Source organism: Plecotus auritus (assembly GCF_963455305.1).
Source record: "Plecotus auritus genome assembly, chromosome: 4".
In the NCBI taxonomy this organism is placed as follows: domain Eukaryota; kingdom Metazoa; phylum Chordata; class Mammalia; order Chiroptera; family Vespertilionidae; genus Plecotus; species Plecotus auritus.
In genome coordinates, this window is record NC_137775.1 from 97,656,267 (window position 1) to 97,678,821 (window position 22,555).

General features: G+C 39.2%; 1 protein-coding gene across 3 annotated transcripts in view; it reads right to left on the reverse strand.

Moving 5' to 3' along the window:
• Positions 1–22,555, reverse strand: part of MAPK14 (mitogen-activated protein kinase 14) — a 64,874-nt gene that overhangs the window by 13,841 nt on the left and 28,478 nt on the right. For 2 of the 3 annotated variants that reach the window (XM_080664960.1, XM_080664961.1), the window contains exons 3-8: positions 20,259–20,317; positions 14,694–14,805; positions 13,930–13,959; positions 13,593–13,640; positions 11,398–11,512; positions 10,761–10,832 (exon numbers count right to left, since the gene is read on the reverse strand). In XM_080664960.1, coding sequence (XP_080521086.1) covers positions 10,761–10,832; positions 11,398–11,512; positions 13,593–13,640; positions 13,930–13,959; positions 14,694–14,805; positions 20,259–20,317 — 436 coding nt within the window. The remainder of the gene's footprint in view (positions 1–10,760; positions 10,833–11,397; positions 11,513–13,592; positions 13,641–13,929; positions 13,960–14,693; positions 14,806–20,258; positions 20,318–22,555) is intronic. The other variant, XM_080664962.1, reaches the window with a different exon arrangement.

Consider the following 22,555-nt stretch of genomic DNA (forward strand, 5'->3'; position numbering starts at 1 on the left):
AAATCTTATAAAGTAGCTTTTAATAATCTCTGTGAAAATTTGAGTAGTTTACCACGTCTAACTGGCATTCGAGGGGACAGAATGGGAGGATGACTACCTCTGATCCCTGCAGGTTTTGCATGATTAGGTCCTTCTCAACCTCAGTCTCAGCTTAAACTTCACCTCCCCAGAAAGCCTCTCCAACACTCTATAAAGAAGCCCCCACTTCCATTATCTGTCTCAGCATGATGCTTGACAACATCATAGCGTTCATCACAATCTTTAAACACTTTTTGCTCACTGCCTGCCACCTCTACTGATCGGCAGCTCTCTGGGGAAGGGGCCACTCTGCCTGTCCACCCGCATCTCCAGTGCTCAGTCTAACGCCTGCTGTCTGTGGGCACTCAAAATATTTGCAGAGAAGGTAGAACAGGATGGAGAGAAGGAGGAAGGAAATACTTTTTCTTATGGTTATACAAATAAAGGCAACACAATGTAACTTGAAAATAATGGCTGCTGCAAGTCACAGTTGTTGCCTAAGTTACAGGAATTACTTATGCAATAATATCACTGGCATCTTGCCCTTTTTTTTTTTCTCCTACTTCCCCAGATATGAAATTGGCTTACGTGGAAGAAAATTCTAGACAGGAGTCAGCAAACCCCAACCTGCTGTCTGCTTTGAAAATGACACTTTACTGGAACACAGCCTTGCCTGTCCATTTATGTACTGTTTATGACTGCTTTCACTGGACACAACAGAAGCCACATGGTCCCCAAAGACTAAAATATTTACTATCTGGCCCTTTAAGAAAAGGTTTGCAGAACCCCATCCTAGACCTAAAAAACTTATATCTAGAAATTATAAACAAGTCCACTTACACAAGATACTTCTGAATTAAGAATAGAGAATTCTGTCATCTGCAAATGGCAGAAGTTAATGTGTTCTGGAGGTTAAATGTTCAGTACTTATTTCTTAGTTGATGAGAAAATTTTTAAAGCATACGTTAATGAAGACAGAGCAGAGAAAAGAATGCATACCATCTTGCTCTAAAATAATCAAATTAACTATGTAACAATAGAATTTAATACAGAATCCTTTCTGCTCATGTAAAATGATTCCGTTTGCATACATTTAGTTTATTTAAACTCTTCAGAAGTAAATTTAACTAGGCTGCTACCTCAAAAGATAAAATATATTGCATATGAAAAACAAATACTAGACTCCCTCAGCTCTCAAAAAGGTACTTTTATGATAAATTCATCAAAACTAACCTCTGGAAGTAACGCTGAGATTGGGTGTCTTGTTTCGGAGAGTTTTGACTACTGAGAACAAGTCAACTTCAAGCTCCCGAGGAGACAGAAGACTCCTGGGTGTGAGTTCTCAACACCCTCCTTCACTCCACACACTGGAGGGCTCACTGCAGCACTGAGGCGGGACTGTGTCCTTCTCCCAGTTCCTCACCTCACATTCATGGCCTCTCTGACTTGGCATCAGGCTTCTCTTCTGACTCTGCCTCAAACTACTATTCCTTAATGCACCCAATGCTTCAATTCACAACGAATGTTCCAGGCACGTCTAAGCTTCCAACTTCCTATTTACCCAAGTACAAACAGGACTACTCTCCATTCTCCCCTCCTACCAAGCCTTTTCTCTTACTCTTCAAAGCTCTGCTCAAATAACAACTCTGCCACGAAGTCTTCCTGGTTATCTTGAGTTCAAATGAATCCCTGCTTCTTCTCGTTAACTTAGTAATACCTCTAATATAGTACTTTTTAAGTCACTGTCTTGTTTTATAATCAAAGAGTGAAAATTTGTTCAAATAACTTCTGTAATTCACCTTCCACTGAGTATGACCATCTGGTTTAGGGGACAGGTACCATCTTATCCCCAGCACCTTCCACAAAGTAGGCTCAGTAAATATGGATATATTTGAAAACATTTTCTATACTATACTTTTCAACTCAGCGCCACCCCTCTGCCTTGCCCTCAAAATCTAGAAGAACCAGACTCTGTATAAAGTCTACACACAGAAAAACAGTCAAGAAAAATTGCATCATCTAACGTGGGGCCTAATAAGTTCTCAAACATTCCATCTGAAGTGTTTACACCATAAAGAGATACAAATGCTGCGCATTAGTGTGTGAGGGCTATGGACAAAGAGAGTTGGAAGAGCATGACAGTCAATACTTAGGAGATTAGTAAACACACAATGCCAAAAAAAAACTACTTAGCAGCTAAAAGCACTTGCGTGAAGGAAGTCAAAGCATGCAAACCTCAAAGGACATCACCATAGGTTCTCCAAGAGCTGGCAAATCCACTGAAACACAGGTCAGTCTTCAGCAGTACCAGCCACTACAATGTGTCCAGGCAGTTAAGGCCAGAAGGAGCTTCAAGTAGCTATATAAGCAAAGCAAAGCAAAATTTACCACATATGACAGTTATTTCCACAGCAAGCCATCCTTCTTAATAGGTTTAACAACCCCCCCGCCAAATGCTGTTATTTTTCTGTTAGTTAAAAATATATTTTAATTATAATGACCACATTGTCAAAATTTAAATCATAAATTTCCTGATACTTCCTAAAACATAAAGAGATAAAAATACTGTACATGAAGAGATGCAAATATGACTTCAGCCTACAATTACTCTTTAGGTACTTTGTAACAAAAGTGAAAGGAAACTAGAAGGAATAGTGGGGGAACTAGAGGGAAAGTAAGAAGGATGTTTAGTTAGTTCTAAGTGTGCTAGGCATTTTCTAGAAACCTCCACAGATTGAAGAGTTGAAGATGAATAAAAGAACTAGTTGCAGGGCCTATCTGCGACTACTACTGCTTGTGGGCAGCAATTTTCAATTAAAAAAACAACAACTCTGTATGGGGCAAAGCTAGAACACTGGTCTTTGGAGGGAGGGAAATCCTCATGGTGACAGATAGGCTGGGCCAAAATGAGCCCTATGCAAATTGACTTGATTCTCTTCTTGGTCATTAAAACAGTTGTTTCACTGTTATACAAAGAAAATTCCTTTATCTATATATTTATTTATTTTTAAATATATTTTTATTGATTTCAGAGAGGAAGGGAGAGGGAAAGAGAGATAGAAACATCCATGATGAGAGAGTATCATTGATTGGCTGCCTCTTGCATGCCCCCCACCAGGGATTGAACCCAAATCCCAGGCATGTGCCTTTGACCGGAATCAAACACGGGACCTTCCAGTCTGCAATCCAATGCTCTATCCACTGAGCCAAGCCAGTTAGGGCCAAAGAAAATTCCTTAAAGTACTCTAGGTTTGTGAGCAAACCTGAGGATTCTAGCTTTTTCTGGAAAAATATATTCTTAAATTAGAGAAGGAAAGGCAAGTAACAACTTAGTATTTTTCTTCTCTAACATTTATTAGGACACTTTTTAAAAACGAGAAAGAACATTTGAAGCCATCGTCTGGAAGTAAGGAGAAAGTGTGTTGGGAAGGGGGGGTACACCAGAAGTTCTAGCTCCCCGGGCAAAGTTTTATCTCATCATCTGGGTCAGATGAACACAGAGGTTCATTTATTATTCATTGTCTTTTTTTTTTAATACAGATTTTTATTGATTTCAGAGAGAGGAAGGGCGACGGAGAGAGAGAAACATCCATGATGAGAGAGAATCATGGATCGGCTGCCTCCTGAAAGCCCGCTACTGGGGATTGAGCCCACAACCCAGGCATGTGCCCTGACTGGGAATCAAACTGGTGACCTTTTGGTTCATAGGCTGACGCTCAACCACTGAACCACGCTAGCCGGGCTATTCATTGTCTTTTTTATGTCTGAAGTATTTCATAAAGTGTCTTAAAAAAGAGATGAAATGAAGAGAGTAAGGAGTAAATTTAATACACTAGGGAAAGTGACATGGAGCAGAGCAGCTAGCTGATGGCAAGTGGAGTGTAACTCAACAGCCCCATTACCCTCCAGTTAATGTCATAAGGGAACCATTTCTATTAAAATACAAAAAGGAGAAAAAAGTTTTATACATGGGGGATATTCACCTAGGAAGGAAAACAGCAGTAAACCTAGGTTGTGCCCCCTGGAAGAGAACGCAGTATGTGATGTGTAACAGGGCTATGAATCTCATTTTCTCTCTTCCTTAGGCTGCAGACTCAAGCATTAGTAATAACATTTTCTAACTATCCTATACTTGAAGAGACATTCTGGATCCTCACTTTCTTCTAGTGTAAAGTTCTGTCAGCTGTGTCCACTTGATGTACCCAGTCAACTAGACTCAAAAGGAAGGGCTTCATTCTTTAAAAAAAATTACAATTCTATTTTGAGTTAGTTGGAAGGGTCTGCAAAGTCACAAATGAGAATAATTTCTGACCTAGCAATATATAGTTAGCTTTAAGACAAAAATTAATAACTCCTATATCTTAAGGAGAACTCCAGAGATTAGTAACAGCCAGTACCAAAGGAATCTCTCAAGAAAAAGACTAATCACACAAAAAATGAAAAGGTGAAATGGAAAGACTTGCAGAGATCTAAAACTGCACAATACAATACAATACCAGTAATATCATGTGATTAAATTTAAATAAAGTCTAATGAAATTTAAAATTCAGATCAGATAAAAACACTCATAAAATTATAAATAGCCCTGGCCAGTGTGGCTCGGTCTGTCGGAGCATTGTCCCCATACACCAAAAGATCACTGGTTCGATTCCCAGTCAGGGCACATACCTACGTTTTTAGTTCAATCCCCGGTGGGGGTGGAAGGGTAGGGGGGTGGAGGGATGCATACGGGAGGCAAGCGATCACACGTCAATGTTTCTCTCTCTCCTCCTTCCCCTCTCTCTAAAATCAGTAAAACATTTCCTAGGGTGAGGATTAAAACAACAACAACAAAAAAAAAAAAAAAACAACACACAAAAAAACTATGAATAGAAGCTTCCTTGACATGAAGAAAAGCATTCATGAAAAAATGCACAGCTAAAAGCATACTCAGTGGTGAAAGACTGAAAGTTTTCTCTCTAAGATAAGGAGAGGACAAGAATGCCCACTTTCACCACTGCTATTCAACACTATATTTGGAAGTTCTAGCCGAGCCAGTTGATAAGAGGGGGAAAAAGCATGTAAATAGTTATTGAAGAAGTAAAACTATCTCTTCACAGATGACATAGAAGATACCAAAGCATCCACAAGAAAGCTACTAGAGCTAATAAACAAATAGAGCAAAATTGCAAGTTACAAGAGCAACAAACAAAAATCAGTTTTGTTTCTATATACCAACAATGAACAAAGTGAAAAGGGAATAAAGAAAGCATTCCATGTGCAATAGCATCTAAAAGAAGAAAATACCTAAGACTAAATTAACCAAGAAGGTGAAAGATTTGTCCACTAAAATTATAAAATACATTGGCTCTGAATCAAGTTTGCTGAAGCTGCTGGTTTCAAGCAGGGGCCTAAAGAAATGTCTTTCTCTGGTCTGTTGGCCATTTCAGAACTTGGGAAATGTAATGGTCAATTCATTAGAAAGAAACATCTGAGAGAGAGAGAGAGAGAGAGAGAGAGAGAGAGAGAGGGAGGGAGAGAGGGAGAGAGAAAAGGGGGGGGGGTAAAATTATAAAACATGAAAGAAATTAAAGACCTACATAAATGGAAAGACCTCACCTGTTCCTGGAAAAGAATACTTAATATTGTTAAGATGTCAATATTACCCAAAGTGATCTAAAAATTCAATGCAATCTCTATAAAAATTGCAACAGCTTTTTTGCAGAAATGGAAAAACACACCCTCAAATTCATATAGAATTATAAGGAAGCCCAAAGAGCCAAATAAAAGGTCTTGAAAATCAGAACAAGGTTGAATGACTTACACTTCCTGATTTCAAAGCTTTCCGTAAAACTACAGTAATCAAAACTATGGTACTGCTATAAAGATAATATACAGACCAATGGCATAGAATTGATCATTGACAGGCGTGCCAAGCCCATTCAATGGGGGAAAGGATATTCTCTTCAACAAATGGTGCTGGGAACAACTGAATTTCCACATGCAAAAGATAAAACTGGACCCCTAACTTCACATCATATAGAAAATTAACTCAACATGGATCCAAGACCCAAGTATAACAGATAAACCCACAAAACTCTAAGTAGAAAATAATAAATCTTCATGATATTAAATCTGGTCATAAATTCTTAGATGACACCAAAAACATGAGCAACAAAAGAAAAAAACAGATGAACTGTAGCTTTATCAAAATGAAAACTTCTCTGCATCAAAGGACAATATCAAGAAAGTGAATAGCCCTGACTGGTGTGGTTCAGTTGGTTGCAGCGTCATCCCCATGCACCAAAGGTTGCGGGTTTGATCCCCGGTTGGGGCAAATATGGGAGGCAACTGATAGATCTGATAAATGATTCTCTCTCCTGCTCTCCTCTCTCTCTCTCAAAATCAATAAACAGATCCTCAAGTGAGGATTAAAAATAAATAAACTGAACAGACAATCCACAGAATGGGAGAAAATATTAGCAAATCATATATCTAATGAAGGTTTACTATTCAGAATATATAAAGAACTCCTAAAATTCAACATCAAAAAGACAACCCAATTAAAAAATGGGTAAAGGATTTGATATACTAGTATATTTCTCAATATATATATATACACACACATAAATGGACAGTAAACACAGGAGAAAATACTCAACATTATTGGTCATTAGGGAAATGAAAATCAAAGCCACATAGAGATAACATTTCATACCTACTGGGATGACTATACTAGTAAGGAAGGGAGGGAGAAAAAGAGAGAGAGAAAGAAAGAGAGAGAGAGAAGAAAAGGAAAACAATATAAATGAGTATTGGTGAAGATAAGATGTGTAGAAATTGTTCATACATCACGGGTGGGCTATAAAATAGTGCAGCCGCTATGGAAAACAGTTTGGCAATTCCTAAAAAAACTAAACATAGAATTACCATATGACCCAAAAATTCCATTCCTAGGTATATACCCAAAAGAATTAAAAGTGGGGACTCAAACAGGTACTTGCACACCAATGTTCATTGCAGTACCATTCACAATAGCTGAAAGGGTAGAAACCACCTGTGCCTAGGAACAGATGAAACAAAATGTAATCTCCTATATAATAAAAGCCTAATATGCTAAGTGTCCGATCATTCGTTCAACTAGTTGCTATGACTCATACTGACCACCAGGGGCAGACACTCAGACAGGTAGGTTAGCTTGCTGCTGGGGTCTGACCAATTGGGACTTGGGACTGGGCCAGACATGCCCTGGAGCCCTCCCTCAGTCTCTCCTCAGCCCTGATTGTGCATTGGTGGGGTCCCTCAGCCTGGCCTGTGCCCTCTCACAATCTGGGACCCCTTGGGGAATGTTGGAGAGCCGGTTTCAGCCCGATCCCCACAAGCCAGGCCAAGGGACCCCACCGGTGCACCCTGAGCCTCTGGTATACATATAATGGACTAGTATTCGGCCATAAAAAGGAACAAATTTCTATACAGTCTAGAACTGGATGAAACTTGAAAACATGCTATGTGAAATAATCCAGACACAAAAGGACAGATACAGTGTGGATTCCACTTATATGAAATATCTAGGATAAGCAAATTCATAGAGATGGAAAGTAGAAGTGAGGTAACCAGAGGCTGCGAGAGGGAGGAATGGGTACAGAGTTTCTGTTTGGTGTGATGATGTGCTCTGGAACTAGAGAGTGGTGATAGTTATATTACTTTGTGAATATAATTAGCACCACTGCATTGTATATTTAAAAATGGTCACAGTAATAAATTTTATGTTACGCTTATTTTTACCACAAAAAAAGTATAATTGATAAATTTTTATGTGAATACATTTTACCACAAATATATTTTTAATTTAGTTCCTCAGTCACACTAGTCACGTTTTAAGTGCTCACTAGCCACATGTGGCTGGTGGCTACCAATCACCACACTGGATAGCATAGATACAAAACATTTGCAACACCACAGAAAGGTCTATTACTCAGTTCTTATCTAAAGCTAAAATCACCAGTTCCAAATGCAAGATGATCAGTAAGTGAGGAAAACAGAAAACTGTGTACTCAAATAAAGAGCATGCTCTAGCGGTTCCCTCAGCATTCGGATGCACTTAAAAATCCCAACAGGCAGTAGCAGCATGTCTTTCTGGGCAAAGGAAGAAGAGTGTGTGGAGGCAGCACATTCTCCAAAGGTTTTAAAAAGAGGAGTTCTAGAAATTAGGGGACTAGACAACAAACAGAACATTGGAAAGAAACTGTGACCTGGTAACAGGTTTGGATGTATACTCTCTGGGTCTTAGCTTCCTCATCTATAAACACAGGGAGTACAACTAGATGTTTTCCAACATCTTTCTCTGTAATTCTAGATTCTTAACCTCCTGATCTCATTGGTACCTAAAAAAAATAAAAAATAAAAAAAATGAGGGTAGACTGCTCAAAAGGATCAGCCAGAAGGTTAAAACTAAAAGTCAATTGGGTTAAACTCTAATCGCACTCAACACCAGCTGCACACAAGAATCAAGTGGAACTTCACTCTTACAAGGCCTGGGCACTCACCCACACCAACGAAGTGGAGTCTGCAGTGGTGCCCAGGCCTCGGGAGGTTTTTAAAGCTCCCCAAAGTATTCTGATGCACAAGGGGAGTTAAGAACCACTGTGCTAGAATAGAAGCGACTGTACACTTCAGGCAAGAAAAAAAAATAACAGAAAACATTTCCCTCTCTCCTTGTCAGGCAACCAAAGCTATATCCACAGAGAGGGCAACTGATAAGAAGGGAGTGATGGATGTTACAAATATAAACCTTTTGAATTTGATCTGCCTCAAAAAGAGCCAAGTAGAAAACAGTGCATTACTAACACAAGAATTGTGAAATAAATTCACATATATTAAAAAAAGAATCACCTAGTAAAAAGTTGGAATGCCAGGTTTTCTGTCTGAAGTTCAGAGGAGGAAAGAAGAATGCATACAAGGGAAGGAGTCTTAGAAGGTGCAAGTCAGCATTCTCAAAGGGTCGAGCAGCAGGGAGTAGGCAGCGTCTCCAAGGTGAGCCACAGGCCACAACTGCTTAGAAACCTTTCTAATAGCAGCCTGCCAAGCGGATCCATCCTTTACTACCGGCCACCAATTTAAATACAGCAGAAAGTCTTGCTTAGTGATTCATAGGTAGACAACAGAGTGCAAAGATGAAGGGAGAAACTGCTTCCCAATGATCACTAATGAAGAAGATGGCTAACGTTTCCCGACAGGCTCTGTGCTAAGCAGTTCCCAGGTATTATCTCACTGAATTCTCACAGCACTGTGGGAGGTACTGGTAGTACTATTATCAGCATTTATAGTTCAGGAAACCGAGAGAAAGGGAAAGGGAAACTGGTCAAGGTCACACAGCTGGAGTAAAAGAGCTCCCAGGTAAACCCAGAAGTCTGGCTCCAGAACAGCGCTCTCTCCCCTGCCAGTGTGCGTGCAGGTGTCAGTGTCTCCTGAAGGTAGATGGAGAGACAGCTAGAGAGGAAGAAGGGGAGAGGTGAGCAGAGGACAGCATTAGAGCACTGTGCTCGGAGGACAGACTTCAGGGCGGGACTCTGAACTGTGTACCTGAGGAAAAGGAGAAATACAAATTTTCCCCAATTAGCTCGGGCTGTAATGTTTACCCCCAATTTTGAAGAAACAGATTCAAGGTGAATGAAGCACAGACAAAGGAGAAACACAGGTATTAAACTAACTTCAAATCTGGAGATGAGGAGCCATAAGTGAGCTAAACAGAAGGAGGCTGAGCCCTATCCATCCAGTGAGACCCAGGAAAATACAGCTTCCCCGAGGGTCACCAGGAAAGTACATTTCCTCTGGAAGGAGACAGAACATGTGGACAGATAACATGAACATCTGTCACCATAGAAGCATATCCCAAACTGCAATGCAAGTAAACTGACATTCTGGTTTATAAACCACAGTTGGCGTAGGTGAGGGGACAAACTGCTTCCAGGTCTCAGGTGACTGAAGCCGGTGAACGCAGGCCTCTGGAGGCCACCTAACCACCTGAAGGCTAGTCCCATGAAGTTCACAAAAATCTCCCACCCTAATTCTAGAATATTATTTCAACATTCCTTCTCACCTACACATCTTCACCCCGTGGAACCAATGGGAGTTCCAACAAAGCACATTTTGATGCTAATACTAAACCGTGAAGCAGGCATGCAGCAGACAGGAAAGGGCTAAAATAAAGAGGCCATGATAAATCACAAACTAGACAGTAAGTCTGGAAGTAAATTAAGGTTTGACTACTATCTGGGATAAAAATTAAGTTGTGCTGAAAAAAAAAAGGCACACAAAACAGGGTGACCTTACTACTACTTCTTCTATTATTTTTGTAAAAAAATATAACAAGCAGGTATATCATTACAGAGACCAAATATAGCCTTTTTAATATGTAAACCAAACATAAAGAGACACCCCTGATTTATAAATTGGGTATTTGTGCTCATTAAGTATTTGTACAAGCAGACTAATACCTTCAGGTCGCTGAATATGAATATAATCTTAAACTCACTGCAAAATGATGACATGAAAGCTTTAAAGGGTTTTGCAGCTGATGAGGAATTTTTCAAACTCACAAAAGTAAACCGAAGCCTCTTCTTGCCAAGGGGCAGATCTCATGTGCATATCTGGACTATAAAAGCAAGTATCTGAGAACCTTCCCTAGAGACAGGTAAAGTCATATACTCCCACAGACACTGGGATACAATTAAAAAACAAGAACCCAAACTTTCAAAGGATACGGTCTGTACCAGGAAACAACGTTCTTCCAGTCAGCAGCTCGGCCATTATGCATCCCACCGACCAAATATCAACTGGAAAGAGAAGTAACAGTGCATACGATGTCACTATTATCAGGCTTGGCTCCCAGTGAAACTGTAACTAAGGGCGAAACACTCACACGAATATTTAAGGCATCTGGTTTAAACAATCATACTCCTTTTTACAGGAATAAGTAAGCTTATTAAGACCTTCACTCCAGTAAAGGGCTTCATAGGTAGGATAAGGCCAAACATAATTACGGCAAGAGAAATAAGCTGTTGTACAAAGGAGCAAAAGTTTCTTCTTAATAGAAATCGTAGATTCTCCCAATATTGAGAGGTGAAGATTACTAACCATTGTCTTCAGGTAAAAATACTCAGAATAAGTTGAAAATCTAAATAAATAAAAACTTAATTGCTAAATCACAAAATTTGAAAACTGTGTATTAAAACTTCCACTTTACCTGAGCTACTGAAATATTTCCTATTTGTGGACTTTAAAGGGATCACTGAGGGAAGAAAAGATGTTTCCTCCTATTCCCACTATCTCTACTTCTGAAAATCCCAAATACACCCAAGATGGCATTAATAGGCCCTAAATAACCAATGTAAGCAATACCTGTCTGGTTGTAATGCATCCAGTTTAGCATGATCTCAGGAGCCCTGTACCACCTGGTGGCCACATAGCCTGTCATTTCATCATCTGTGTGTCGAGCCAGTCCGAAATCCAAGATCTAAGGAAAAGGAGAGAAGTCAGGTGCTGAAAGATTCAACCTCCTAAGACTTGTAAAGCAGGATGAAAAAATCCTATAAAAAGGGAGAACAAAATAGTACATTCATAAACATATATCCCGGTCTATGTTCAGAATGCATGAGAAACACAGCAAGTACTTTGAAAAATGAAATTACTAAAAGCAAAATAAGAATGCCACTGCTAGGTATTTACCCAAGAGCAATGAAAAGAAATGTTCACACAACAGCTAACACATGAATGTTCATAGCAGCTTTACATAGCCCCAAACTAGAACTGAAACAAATGTCCACCGACAGATGGATGGATGGATAAACCAACTGTGGTATATTCATAAAATGGATACTACTCAGCAATAAAAAAAGGAATGAACTATTGAAACACACAATACAAATGAATCTCAAAAATATTATACTAAGCAAAAATCAGACACACACACATACACACACAAATACTGTATGATTCTATTTGCATGAAACTCCAGAAAAGATAAATCTTCCTGTAGTGTCAGAAAACAGGTCGGCCATCGTCTGTAGCCAGGATTAGTTAGGGGCAGAGGGGTGAAGATCGGCTAGGAAGGGGCACAGGGAACTTTCTGAAGTGTTGGAAATGTTTTTTATCATAACTGAGTTGGTGGTTACATGGATATATAAATTTGTCAAATGTACACTTAAAAGGATGCATTTTACTGTATGTAAATTATGTTTTAAAATTTGAGTAAAAGATGAAATGAAACCTGAAACTAATATAATATTGTATGTCAACTTTAATTGAAAAATTAAAAAATATATATTAAAAAAAGAAATGAAACAAAGAAATTCCAGAGCTGCTTGCTCTTTATAGACAATTTATTTATCTCTTATTTGAACTATTTTGAATGAAAAGGCTTCTGCCAATTTTTTTCAATTTAATCTAATAATTATCTCTCCAGGACTGCTTACTTGATATCCTATATAATAAAAGAGTAATATGCAAATTGACCATCACTTCAACACACAAGATGACTGCCCCCATGTGGACACAAGATGGCTGCCACAAGATGGCCAGCAGGAGAGGGCAGTTGGGAGGGACCAGGCCTGCAAGGGAGGACAGTTGGGGGCGATCAAGCCTGCAGGGGAGGGCAGTTAGGGGTGACCAGGCCAGCAGAGGAGGGAAGTTGGGGGCGACCGGGCCTGCAGGAAAGGGCAGTTGGGGGGGACCCAGGCCTGCAGGGGAGAGCAGTTGTGGGGTACCAGGCCTGCAGAGGAGGGCAGTTAGGGGTGACCAGGCCTGCAGGGGAGGGCAGTTAGGGGTGACCAGGCCTGCAGGGGAGGGCAGTTAGGGGCAAACAGGCTGGCAGGGGAGCAGTTAGGCATCAATCAGGCTGGCAGGGGAGTGGTTAGGGGGTGATTAGGCTGGCAGGCAGAAGCGGTTAGGGGCAATCAGGAAGGCAGGCAGGCGAGCAGTTGGGAGCCAGCAGTCCTAGATTGTGAGAGGGGTCCCAGATTTGAGAGGGTGCAGGCTGGGCTGAGGGACACACTCCCCCATGCACGAATTTCGTGCACCAGGCCTCTAGTTCAGACTATAATTTTCCTTTATTATAACTAATATATTAAATTTCAAATTTAACTTTTAGAATGAAAACAAGATACCTAATGCCACCTTCAATGTCATTTAAAACTAAAGCTGCCAGGCTGGCGTGGCTCAGTAGTGGAGCATCGACTTATGAACCAGGAGGTCATGGTTTGATTCCCAGTCAAGGCACATACTGGGTTGCTAGCTCAATCCCCGGTGTGGGGCGTGCAGGAGGCAGCCAATCCATGATTCTCTCATATCATTGATGTTTCTATCTCTCTCTCCCTCTTCTAAAATCAATAAAAACATATTAAAAAACCATACACACAAAAACTAAAGCTTACTAAATCTATGGTTTAAATATCAAAGTTTGATATTCTTGAGGGCAAAATGACTTTTCAGATACAAAGTCATGGCTTATATAACCATTCCCTGTATAAATGTGCCTGGTTTATCAAACCTGTAATTACAAAGTGAAACAACTATTTCCCACCGTCTCTTCCCCTTACCTTCAGCTCACAGTCCTCATTCACAGCTAGATTACTAGGTTTCAGGTCCTAGGGGGAAGGACAGAGAGGACAGGAACAGCTTTGTGGTGCACAATGAATTCTCTCCTTAGATCCTAACATAAAATTAAGACTTCACCCAGCCATAAACAGACAATTTCCATTCTGTAGTCACTATCTAGTCCTAACTAGCCTTAAATTGGTAAAAGCTATACATCTTCTTTTTTTAATCAATTTAAATTTAGAGTAAAGTTACAGTTAATCAATGATCTTGGCTAAATGACAGTCTCCCCCCGCCACCAGTTCCCTAAAATAATTTAATAAAAAACACAAGACATACCCTGTGAATTATGTCAGCTGAATGTATATACTGTGAAATAGAAAAGAGTCAGTTAAATAAGAAGTCATTGCCAACCTCCCACTGCCACATTATGACTTATTTAAAGTACATTTTCAGGAAACAGTAAGAACTGCTAGTATAAACTATGGGATTAGAAATCAGAACAAGTAATTATTATTAGTCTATGCATTTATCATAACTATGATTTCCACACCATGAACTTGACTCAAAGCTGAAGTAATGAGTGAAACAGTGCTTTCAATCTATTTCCAGTTGGTTCTCTATAGCTCAATGAGGATTCAAAGTGGCTAAATATCAAGGGATTTAATTTTAAACACTGTTTATCTGCCCCTCTCACAAATAAGTTAGCCTCCTTAAGGAAGTTTTTAAAGTTTAAACGTGACTCTGACCAGATATTAGATTATATCAAGAAATTATTACTACTGTTTAGGTGTAATAATGAGGAGTCCTCCACTCTCAGACATGCATTTTGAAGTATCTTTGGGTGGAATGAGATAGACTTGCCTTACAATAATCCAGTGCTTGGGGACTACAAGAGAAACAAGATTGGCCATATGCTGGTAATTGTGGTCATTGAGTAAACACAGGGCTTCATAATTCTATGATTGTACTAGTGATTTTGGGAGTGTTCTAAATGTTTCACGAGACAAGTTTTTTTTGGTCTCACTCCCCCAACCCCCTTAAGTCCTAAATAGAAGAGAGAGAATTTCATGTCTCAAAAGTATTACTAGTACTGTCTGTACCTTGAGACCTCGGAGAATTTGGTAGATAAGGAACTGAACATGGTCATCCGTAAGCTTCTGGCATTTCACAATGTTGTTCAGATCAGCCCCCATGAGATGGGTCACCAGATACCTAGAAATTAATGGAGAGTTACACAATACTCCAGAAACCTTAAGTAAGTTCTTATCTTTTTAAGAAAAAGCCTCCAGGAAGTACCTCAGTGATACCTAACAGCTTAGTAACTTCTCACGGGGACTCATTTTTAATACTACTATTCTAACTTTATCTCCTGCCATCTATTTTTCTAAAAACTTTATACTCATTCTTAATTGACATATCTTTTCCTAGGTTCTCTAAAGAATAAAAATGGTATTAGAATTACATCTGTTAGCATCACTTTTCTTTAAAAATGTTATTATTGCATAGAAATGTACAATATAACTAAATGCCTGGCCATAATAAGTATCTTGTATTTTAAATCCACCATTACAGCCCTAGCTGGTTTGGCTCAGTGGATAGAGTGTTGGCCTACAGACTGAAGGGTCCCAGGTTCAATTCCAGTCAAGGGCACATGCCTGGGTTTCGGGCTTGATCCCGGGGGGGTGGGGGGGAGGGGGGAGGGGGGGAGGGGGGAAAGGGGGGGGGAGGGGGGCGCGTGCAGTGATTCTCTCTCATCATTGATGTTTCTATCTCTTCCTCTCCCTTCCTTTCTGAAATCAATAAAAATATGAAAAAATAAAAATAAATCCACCATTGCATTTGCACCTCATTATAAACCCTCCAAGTTGTAGATTCTAAACAATAGGAGTATCTTTAAATTTTCAAATTATAACACCTTTTTTTTTTTTTCAGACATGACTGGTAAAAGAATATTGTTCATTGATGGTATTCCTGCATTTACTTTAAAGGAAGGAGGAACACATTTTATCTGTAAGCAAGATGAGGCATTCCAGAACGACTCCTCACAGGTGTGGTGCTAGTAATTAATCCTATTATTACACAGTAAGATTAGGGAATGATTACATTCAAGTCCAACAGGTCTGCCACAGATATTTTAGATGCAATGCCTTACCCACTCATTACTGTATTACAAGGGGAGGGGGGTGTGGAACATAAAAACCACATCAATACTAAAGAGGCTGAATTTTAAAAAATTAGGTTTTATCTACTGTGTATGAACATTACCCATTCCTGAAGCTGAATAATAATGTAGACTAGTTAAGCTTTAAAGAATGATGACTGCATTTCATTTGTTTATTTTTAAAAAATAAATTGGAGGGAAAGAAACCAGGCCAGTAAATTTAAGTCTGCTATAATGCATTATATGAATATGATTAAGTATGTGTATGACCTCTCTTTACACACACACACACACACACACACACCACTGTATTTATTAATTTCTTTCCTCAAAGAGGAATGGAAATTTTTTGTTTCCTAATTTCCCTATTGGGCTGTTATGGTCAGTTCCCAATTGCACCAAGATCAAAAGGAGTTAGCCTAGATGTATGTGACCCTAAGGTAAGATTTTTAGCATTTCGTATTTTTAAAAGTTGCACATTTATACTGCCTTGAGGAAAGGTTGGACTCTAAATGTAATATGAAGTATAAATTACGCTTTTTATGCCCTACCTGGTTTGGCTCAGTGGATAGAGCATCAGCCTGTGGACCAAAGGGTTCTGGGTTTGATTCCGGTCAAGGGTACGTACCTCGGATGCAGGCTCCTTCCTGGCCCAGGCCCTGGTGGGGTTGGTACAGGAGGCAACCAATTGATGTGCTCCTTTCACACCGATGTTTCTCTTTGTTTTTCCCTCTCTCTTCCACTCTCTCTAAAAATCAATGTAAAAATATCCTCGAGTGAGGATTAACAAAACAAAAACAAAAAAATTGGGCTTTTTGAAATTTTTTCATAAAGATAGTTCTTAAGAGATGTTCCAAGCCCAGCACAGCATAACTAAAGGCAGGTAGTGCTTACTCTGTACCAGACACTATTTATTATGCCCATGGCTCATGCACTCTTTCTGCTACTTCGTGAAGTAAGTCCCATTAGTATTCCCATTTCATAGATGAGGAAACAGAGATAGAACAAGAATATACAACTTGCCCAAGGTTAAAAGAGTGGAAATGTCAGGGGTTGCATTCAAAACTATTTGACCGCAGAGACTGTGATCTTAATCACAGCACATACTGCCTCCGCATTCTTCCAGCTGACAAAAATTTAAGTCGAGAGAATGATCTTTTAAAAAAATATTTTATAAATATCACAATAACCAGGGAACTAGTATCTCCTGACAATTTTCTTATCAATTCTCAATATTTATTATCAAAGTTAACCTTTCATGAAAAAGAAAGCTGGCAAAGCAGCAATGAATGAATATTCTATCCTAATCAGTCACTGTATTTTTTAAACCCAAAATTGACACATAATCTGACAAATATGATAAAACTGTGAATAATTGGTTAATATTTTGAAATCAGAACTTTCCCCAGAAAACCTGGGCTGATGGCTGCAATATCCAAAACACCAATTATGACAAATTGCAAGGCTCAGGTTGAGGAAGAGAGAATCCAATTTCTGTCTTATAAGACTGCTTTGCAAATAATTCTATTTTATGACATCAGGTAATAAGAGGATTATTCTCTCACCATTTAAAAACAATTTTAAGGAGAAAAGCTAAACAATGCTTTGGATGATTCTACCTAGAATCTGCCTTAATCTGTCTTGAAATAAAACCTAAAAGTCTTAATCCTCTAAAATGTCTGCTAGTTCACAAAAGTGTTAAGCAGTATTACCAATACAACCACAGTAATTTCAAGTATAACTATTGTGTTTTAATGAATACCAATGACAAGGAATACTATACAGCAGGAGACCCCTGACTTCACAGCTTGAGAGAGAGAACATATTTTTAGTTAGAATATTCCGCCAGCATGTACTTTCCTTCAAGCCTCCTCCCCATCAGAGACCATATCCATTTTATCACTAAAATTTCCAGATGGAGGGTGACTAGGCTGCAACTAAATCAACTGAAAAGCATTATTCCTGGCAGAAGTGTCTTGCAAGAATTAACAAAATCACTGTATGTTGTTTCCATGAAGCTCAAAGACTAATTCATGACAACCAATTGTCCAGTTCCAACTCATCACATATAGAAAGGTTTCCAAAATAAATCTTTCAAGAGGAGACAAAAGCAAGCATCATGCAATGTTACTAAGTGCTTATAGAAGACATGCCAACTTTTAAAAGTAGTGAACTAGGGAGTGCGAGGAAAATGTAGATGAACACATTTTAAATAAGTCAATTCCAAAAGGAGCATTAATAGATAGCCCAGTTTCTATAGCATTTGTCTCTGGAAAGCAAATGCAATTACATTTTTGTAAAGGCAGTGCTCATGACAGTGTTCATGACATCTCAAATAAATTAAAGGTCTGACTTGAGGACAGCTGGACTATCTATACCTAGTTCTCCCATCTTTAAAAAGGAGGTAAATGAGTAGGACTTTATTAGGCTAAAGGCAGAAAAGATACAAATCCTGTTTTTCACTTTTCTTGTGAAAATGGTCTCCTTTAAATTTAATCAAACTATAAACAGTATAAACCACCATTTCTTAAAGTGGCTCATACTAAAATGTATTATACCGGCAAGAAGGCAAATGTCTACAATAAGTGATTTTCAGTACTGTAGACAGGCCTACTCTACAACTTCAGTTATTAGGCACTTTTGGGTAACACCCAATTGTCAAGATTCTTACCCTACCACCTTTATATTTAAAGCATAATACAGTCAGAAAGAACCCATGTAGGAAAAAAACTTTTACATCTACACATTGGCATCTTTCCTACTGCCAGCCCGATCCTTGGGACTTACTACAATCTGTTCTCAACACAGCAGACAATAATTCTTTAAAAATAAAAATCACATCATGTCCCTCCTCTCATCAAAAGGCAAAAATCCCTTCAACTTCAGATAAAGCCTACATAATCCAGTAGGCTGTCCCAATTATCATTCTCACTTCATCACCTACTTCTCTCCCCTGCTCTCACCAGCTAGCCTTACTCCAGCCACACAGGCCCCTGCTGCAATTCCAATACTTCACGCAGCCTCTGCCACAGAGCCTTCCGCTGGCTGTTCTCTCTGCCTGGAATGCTCTCCCCACCAGACATCCATGAGTCTAATTCTTCTACTCCTTCAAAGAAGAAATAAATACAACTCTGGGTCAGTGGGTATGCTTAAGTTGGTAGGCTTTCAAAAGGATAAAGGAGCCAAAGGCACTACAACAGATAAAACTTAACCTTTCAAATAGACACTAGCCTTAAATAAGGTCTTTTCACATAGGAATAATCCAATTCCATAATGCCTGATTAAGCCAAAATACAGCATTTGCCTAGGTCAGCTGTCATTAATTTCTTTGTTAAATAAATCCATCTTCATTGCACCTAAAATTTTGGGATATAGTTCAGACCTGATTCTAATGTTTTCCAAAATAATTCACAAACACATTACTTCAGCATTTCTTCCACATACAGGCAGAATATCAAAACCCATCATTCTGAGGACAACGAAAATACAGTGTACATCAAAATAATATGTTGTTATACGTTTGTACAAATCCAAGGAATGTAAAATACCAAGAGTGAATCCTGAGGTAAACTATGGACTTTGGGTGATTATGATGTGTCAATGTAGGTTCAGCCTTGGTAAAAAGAAAATATACCACTCTGGGAGGGGGGGTGCTAATTCCATAGTGGGAAAGCTGCAGTGGAGTGCTTGTACATCTACAAAAACACCTGCTGGAATCTACCCTGCACTCAAACCTGTGCACTCATGTGTCTTGCATTCACACATATGTAACCTGGGCACATGAGGGCATGAATGCCCCATGGAGAAACCTTGCCAGTGGGTAAATGCTCTCCATCTCAGGTGCACTCTGTATAGCTTCCTAGAAGATCCTGGCAGTTTTTAGCCCACAATGGTGAGCAACTTAATAACATATCCTTGTAGCAGCTTTCTCTCCTTCCCTGTCTCGTTTTCCCTAGCCCCCACTACTAAAATAATAGAGATGGTTACAAAACTGGGAGAATCAAAACTATTCATCAGCTTTCTCAATATGCGAGGCCTACCCCTGTCCCAGTGCAGAAATCCAATGCTTCAGGGTCAGCATGCAGCTCTAGTACCAGTTCCCACACACGGGTGGGATAAAAGAGAAGGAAGAACCTATAGGGAACCAAGGCTCCATTACATATCTTTATGTAAATGTAATAATGTAAAGTGTCCCTTTAAAAGCTGGGGCAGGCAAGTTCAGAACAAAAATCATAGTCCAAACTCCCTATACTCTTCTCCATTGAACATTTGCAAGGACTCACCACCGACTCTCCAAAAAGAGTACAATGTGTCTGAAATGATGAAAATACATTCACTACCCATAATATACCTCTTCTGTATCCATCCCATCCCCCAGGAGAACTGGATGATAGAATTAAAGACTCTTTTGAAGTCTGTATACTGTTAAATGGCTCAGGAATAGACATGGGCTGCTAGTTTTCATCTTCCAGCTGAGGAAGACAAACGCACAAGCTTTACTCACACATCATTGAATTCCTCCAGAGATCTTGCCGGTGTAAAAACATCCAACAGACCAATTACCTATAAGAAAACATAAAAATCAAACAGTCAATAAATACTGAACTTAGTATAGCACCCATCAGGTCTATGACTATGAACTGATTCTAAATCCCGTTGAGTTCAATAACATCACAATATTATAAATACACTGTGTAACACATTTTCTACCAAAATTATGCTTTTGTTTTTACTTGTTAATATTACCTCTCATAAAAATCTAGTTTACTATTAAAATATTCAAGTCCCTAGGATTTAGTCATATATAGCTACTAGTTTATCAGGAAGCAAAAAGGTTTAGGGGTCTAAACTTAACATGCACTAATAGTCTAAGAAACAGAAACAAGTCACACTTCTACAATTGTTATTACAGTATCATTTTTCTTTTAAAAATGTTATTATTATTCCATGAAAAAGACACCAATATATTTAAGGATTTTAATCTTACCAAATTGTCCTCCATAAGTGAGGCCAAATTATATTCTCACCAATAGTGTATCCATGATCTTATGTATCCACGGCTCTCAACAGTGCTTTAAATTTAAGTGAAATCATTTTCTTTATCCTACTCTGTGGGAAGCCACCCATTGTTTTCACTATCAGAGAAGTGTAAACAAGGATCCTGGAATGCTGGTAACCCTTGAGCCCCTGACAAGAGCCACAGCTATACACCGATTGTTTAGTCCAGACAATGGGGGCTCAAGCAATTTCCTGACCAAATAGTCTCACAGTAAATCTTTCTAATATTTACTGACCTTTAGGATAGTCTGTCTGTTACCGCAATTACTTGCCTGACTAAGGGCTAGATGTGTATCCAAAATTGAATAAAAGGTTGGCAAGGCCTGAACACTAGTGGAAGTACTTTCTCTTGCACTGGGCTTTCCCGCCTGGCCCCCAATATTGCCAAATTATTATTTCTTGTCTCATCTCTGTCATTTGCGCGCAGCCCCTCTTCCAGAGCCCAAACCCTGAACCCTGAACCATGCGGGACATGGGTCTACACACTTTTCCATCTAAATCATAATTGTTTTCTTTGAGTTTGATATACTCCTGCTTTAAAATCTCTGGTCTTTTGATTACTCTCTCCCCTGTACCCACTTGTATTTTAGGTAGCTGAGAGCTAGAAGCTAATATTATCCACCTGTTACATCATTTCTAATCACTGGTTCCTTTTATGAGATGCCCCATCGCAATACAAGAAAAGTTTAAAACAACTAAGATACAGAACAACCATCATTCAGAACCGCCTGAAATCTAGTTGAATGGAAATCCTACAACTAGAGAAGTAAAGAAGAAAGCACATGGAGAATGGTAGGAGAGGTGCACAGGAACAGGCTGGTCTGACACCGACTCATGGCATTGTTTTCAATATGGAGGGATATCTCAGCTGCAGAGGCCTCCTGTGAGAAGCAAGGGGTCCCAGCCCCACACCAGACCCCCAGCCCAGGATTCCAGTGCTGGGAAGAGAAGCCCCAGACTTTGGGTTATAAAAACCAGTGAGGATTGTGGCTGAGTGACACAGAGGATGCTGGAGACCCAGAAGGTCCTCTTAAAGGGCAGGCGAATGAACTTACAAGGTCCGGCTTCCTCTGAGCTCCAGCACCCAGCTGTGGCTTTAGGGGATCCAGACTAGCAATGATCAAGAACATCATTCCCTGCCCTAGCTGTTTTGGCTCAGTGGATAGAGAGTCAGCCTGCTGACTGAAGGGTCCTGGGTTGGATTGCAGTCAAAGGCACATGCCTGGGTTGTGGACTTGATCCCCAGTAGGGGGCGGGCAGGAGGCAGCAGAACAGTGATTCTTCTCATCATTGATGTTTCTATCTCTCTCTTCCTCTCCCTTCCTCTGAAATCAATAAAAATGTATTTTTTTTAAAAAGTACAATTAACTAATTTGGAAAAAGTAGAGCAAATCATATTAGTAAATGCCCTATCAAATTTTAATTTCCTTAAATGAGACACATTTTATAAAATTAAAAATGTTTATTTTTTTACATCAAAGTATTTTTAATGTTTTGTAGTCTTTTACAAAATATCCCTTCTCTATTAATCATTTTGAGTGTTAATAATAAGGAAAACACTGTAAAAAATGTTTCTCAGCATTAAAACAGATCAGGCGAACATTTTAGGAATATTACATAATCTAATAATTTCTCATTTTTTTTAATGGAAATTTCCTTTTAATTCATCATATTTTGGCCTATTTTCTTATTCTTTGTGCCATTATATGACACCTAAAAGGCCAGGATTCAAATTTTTAGAAA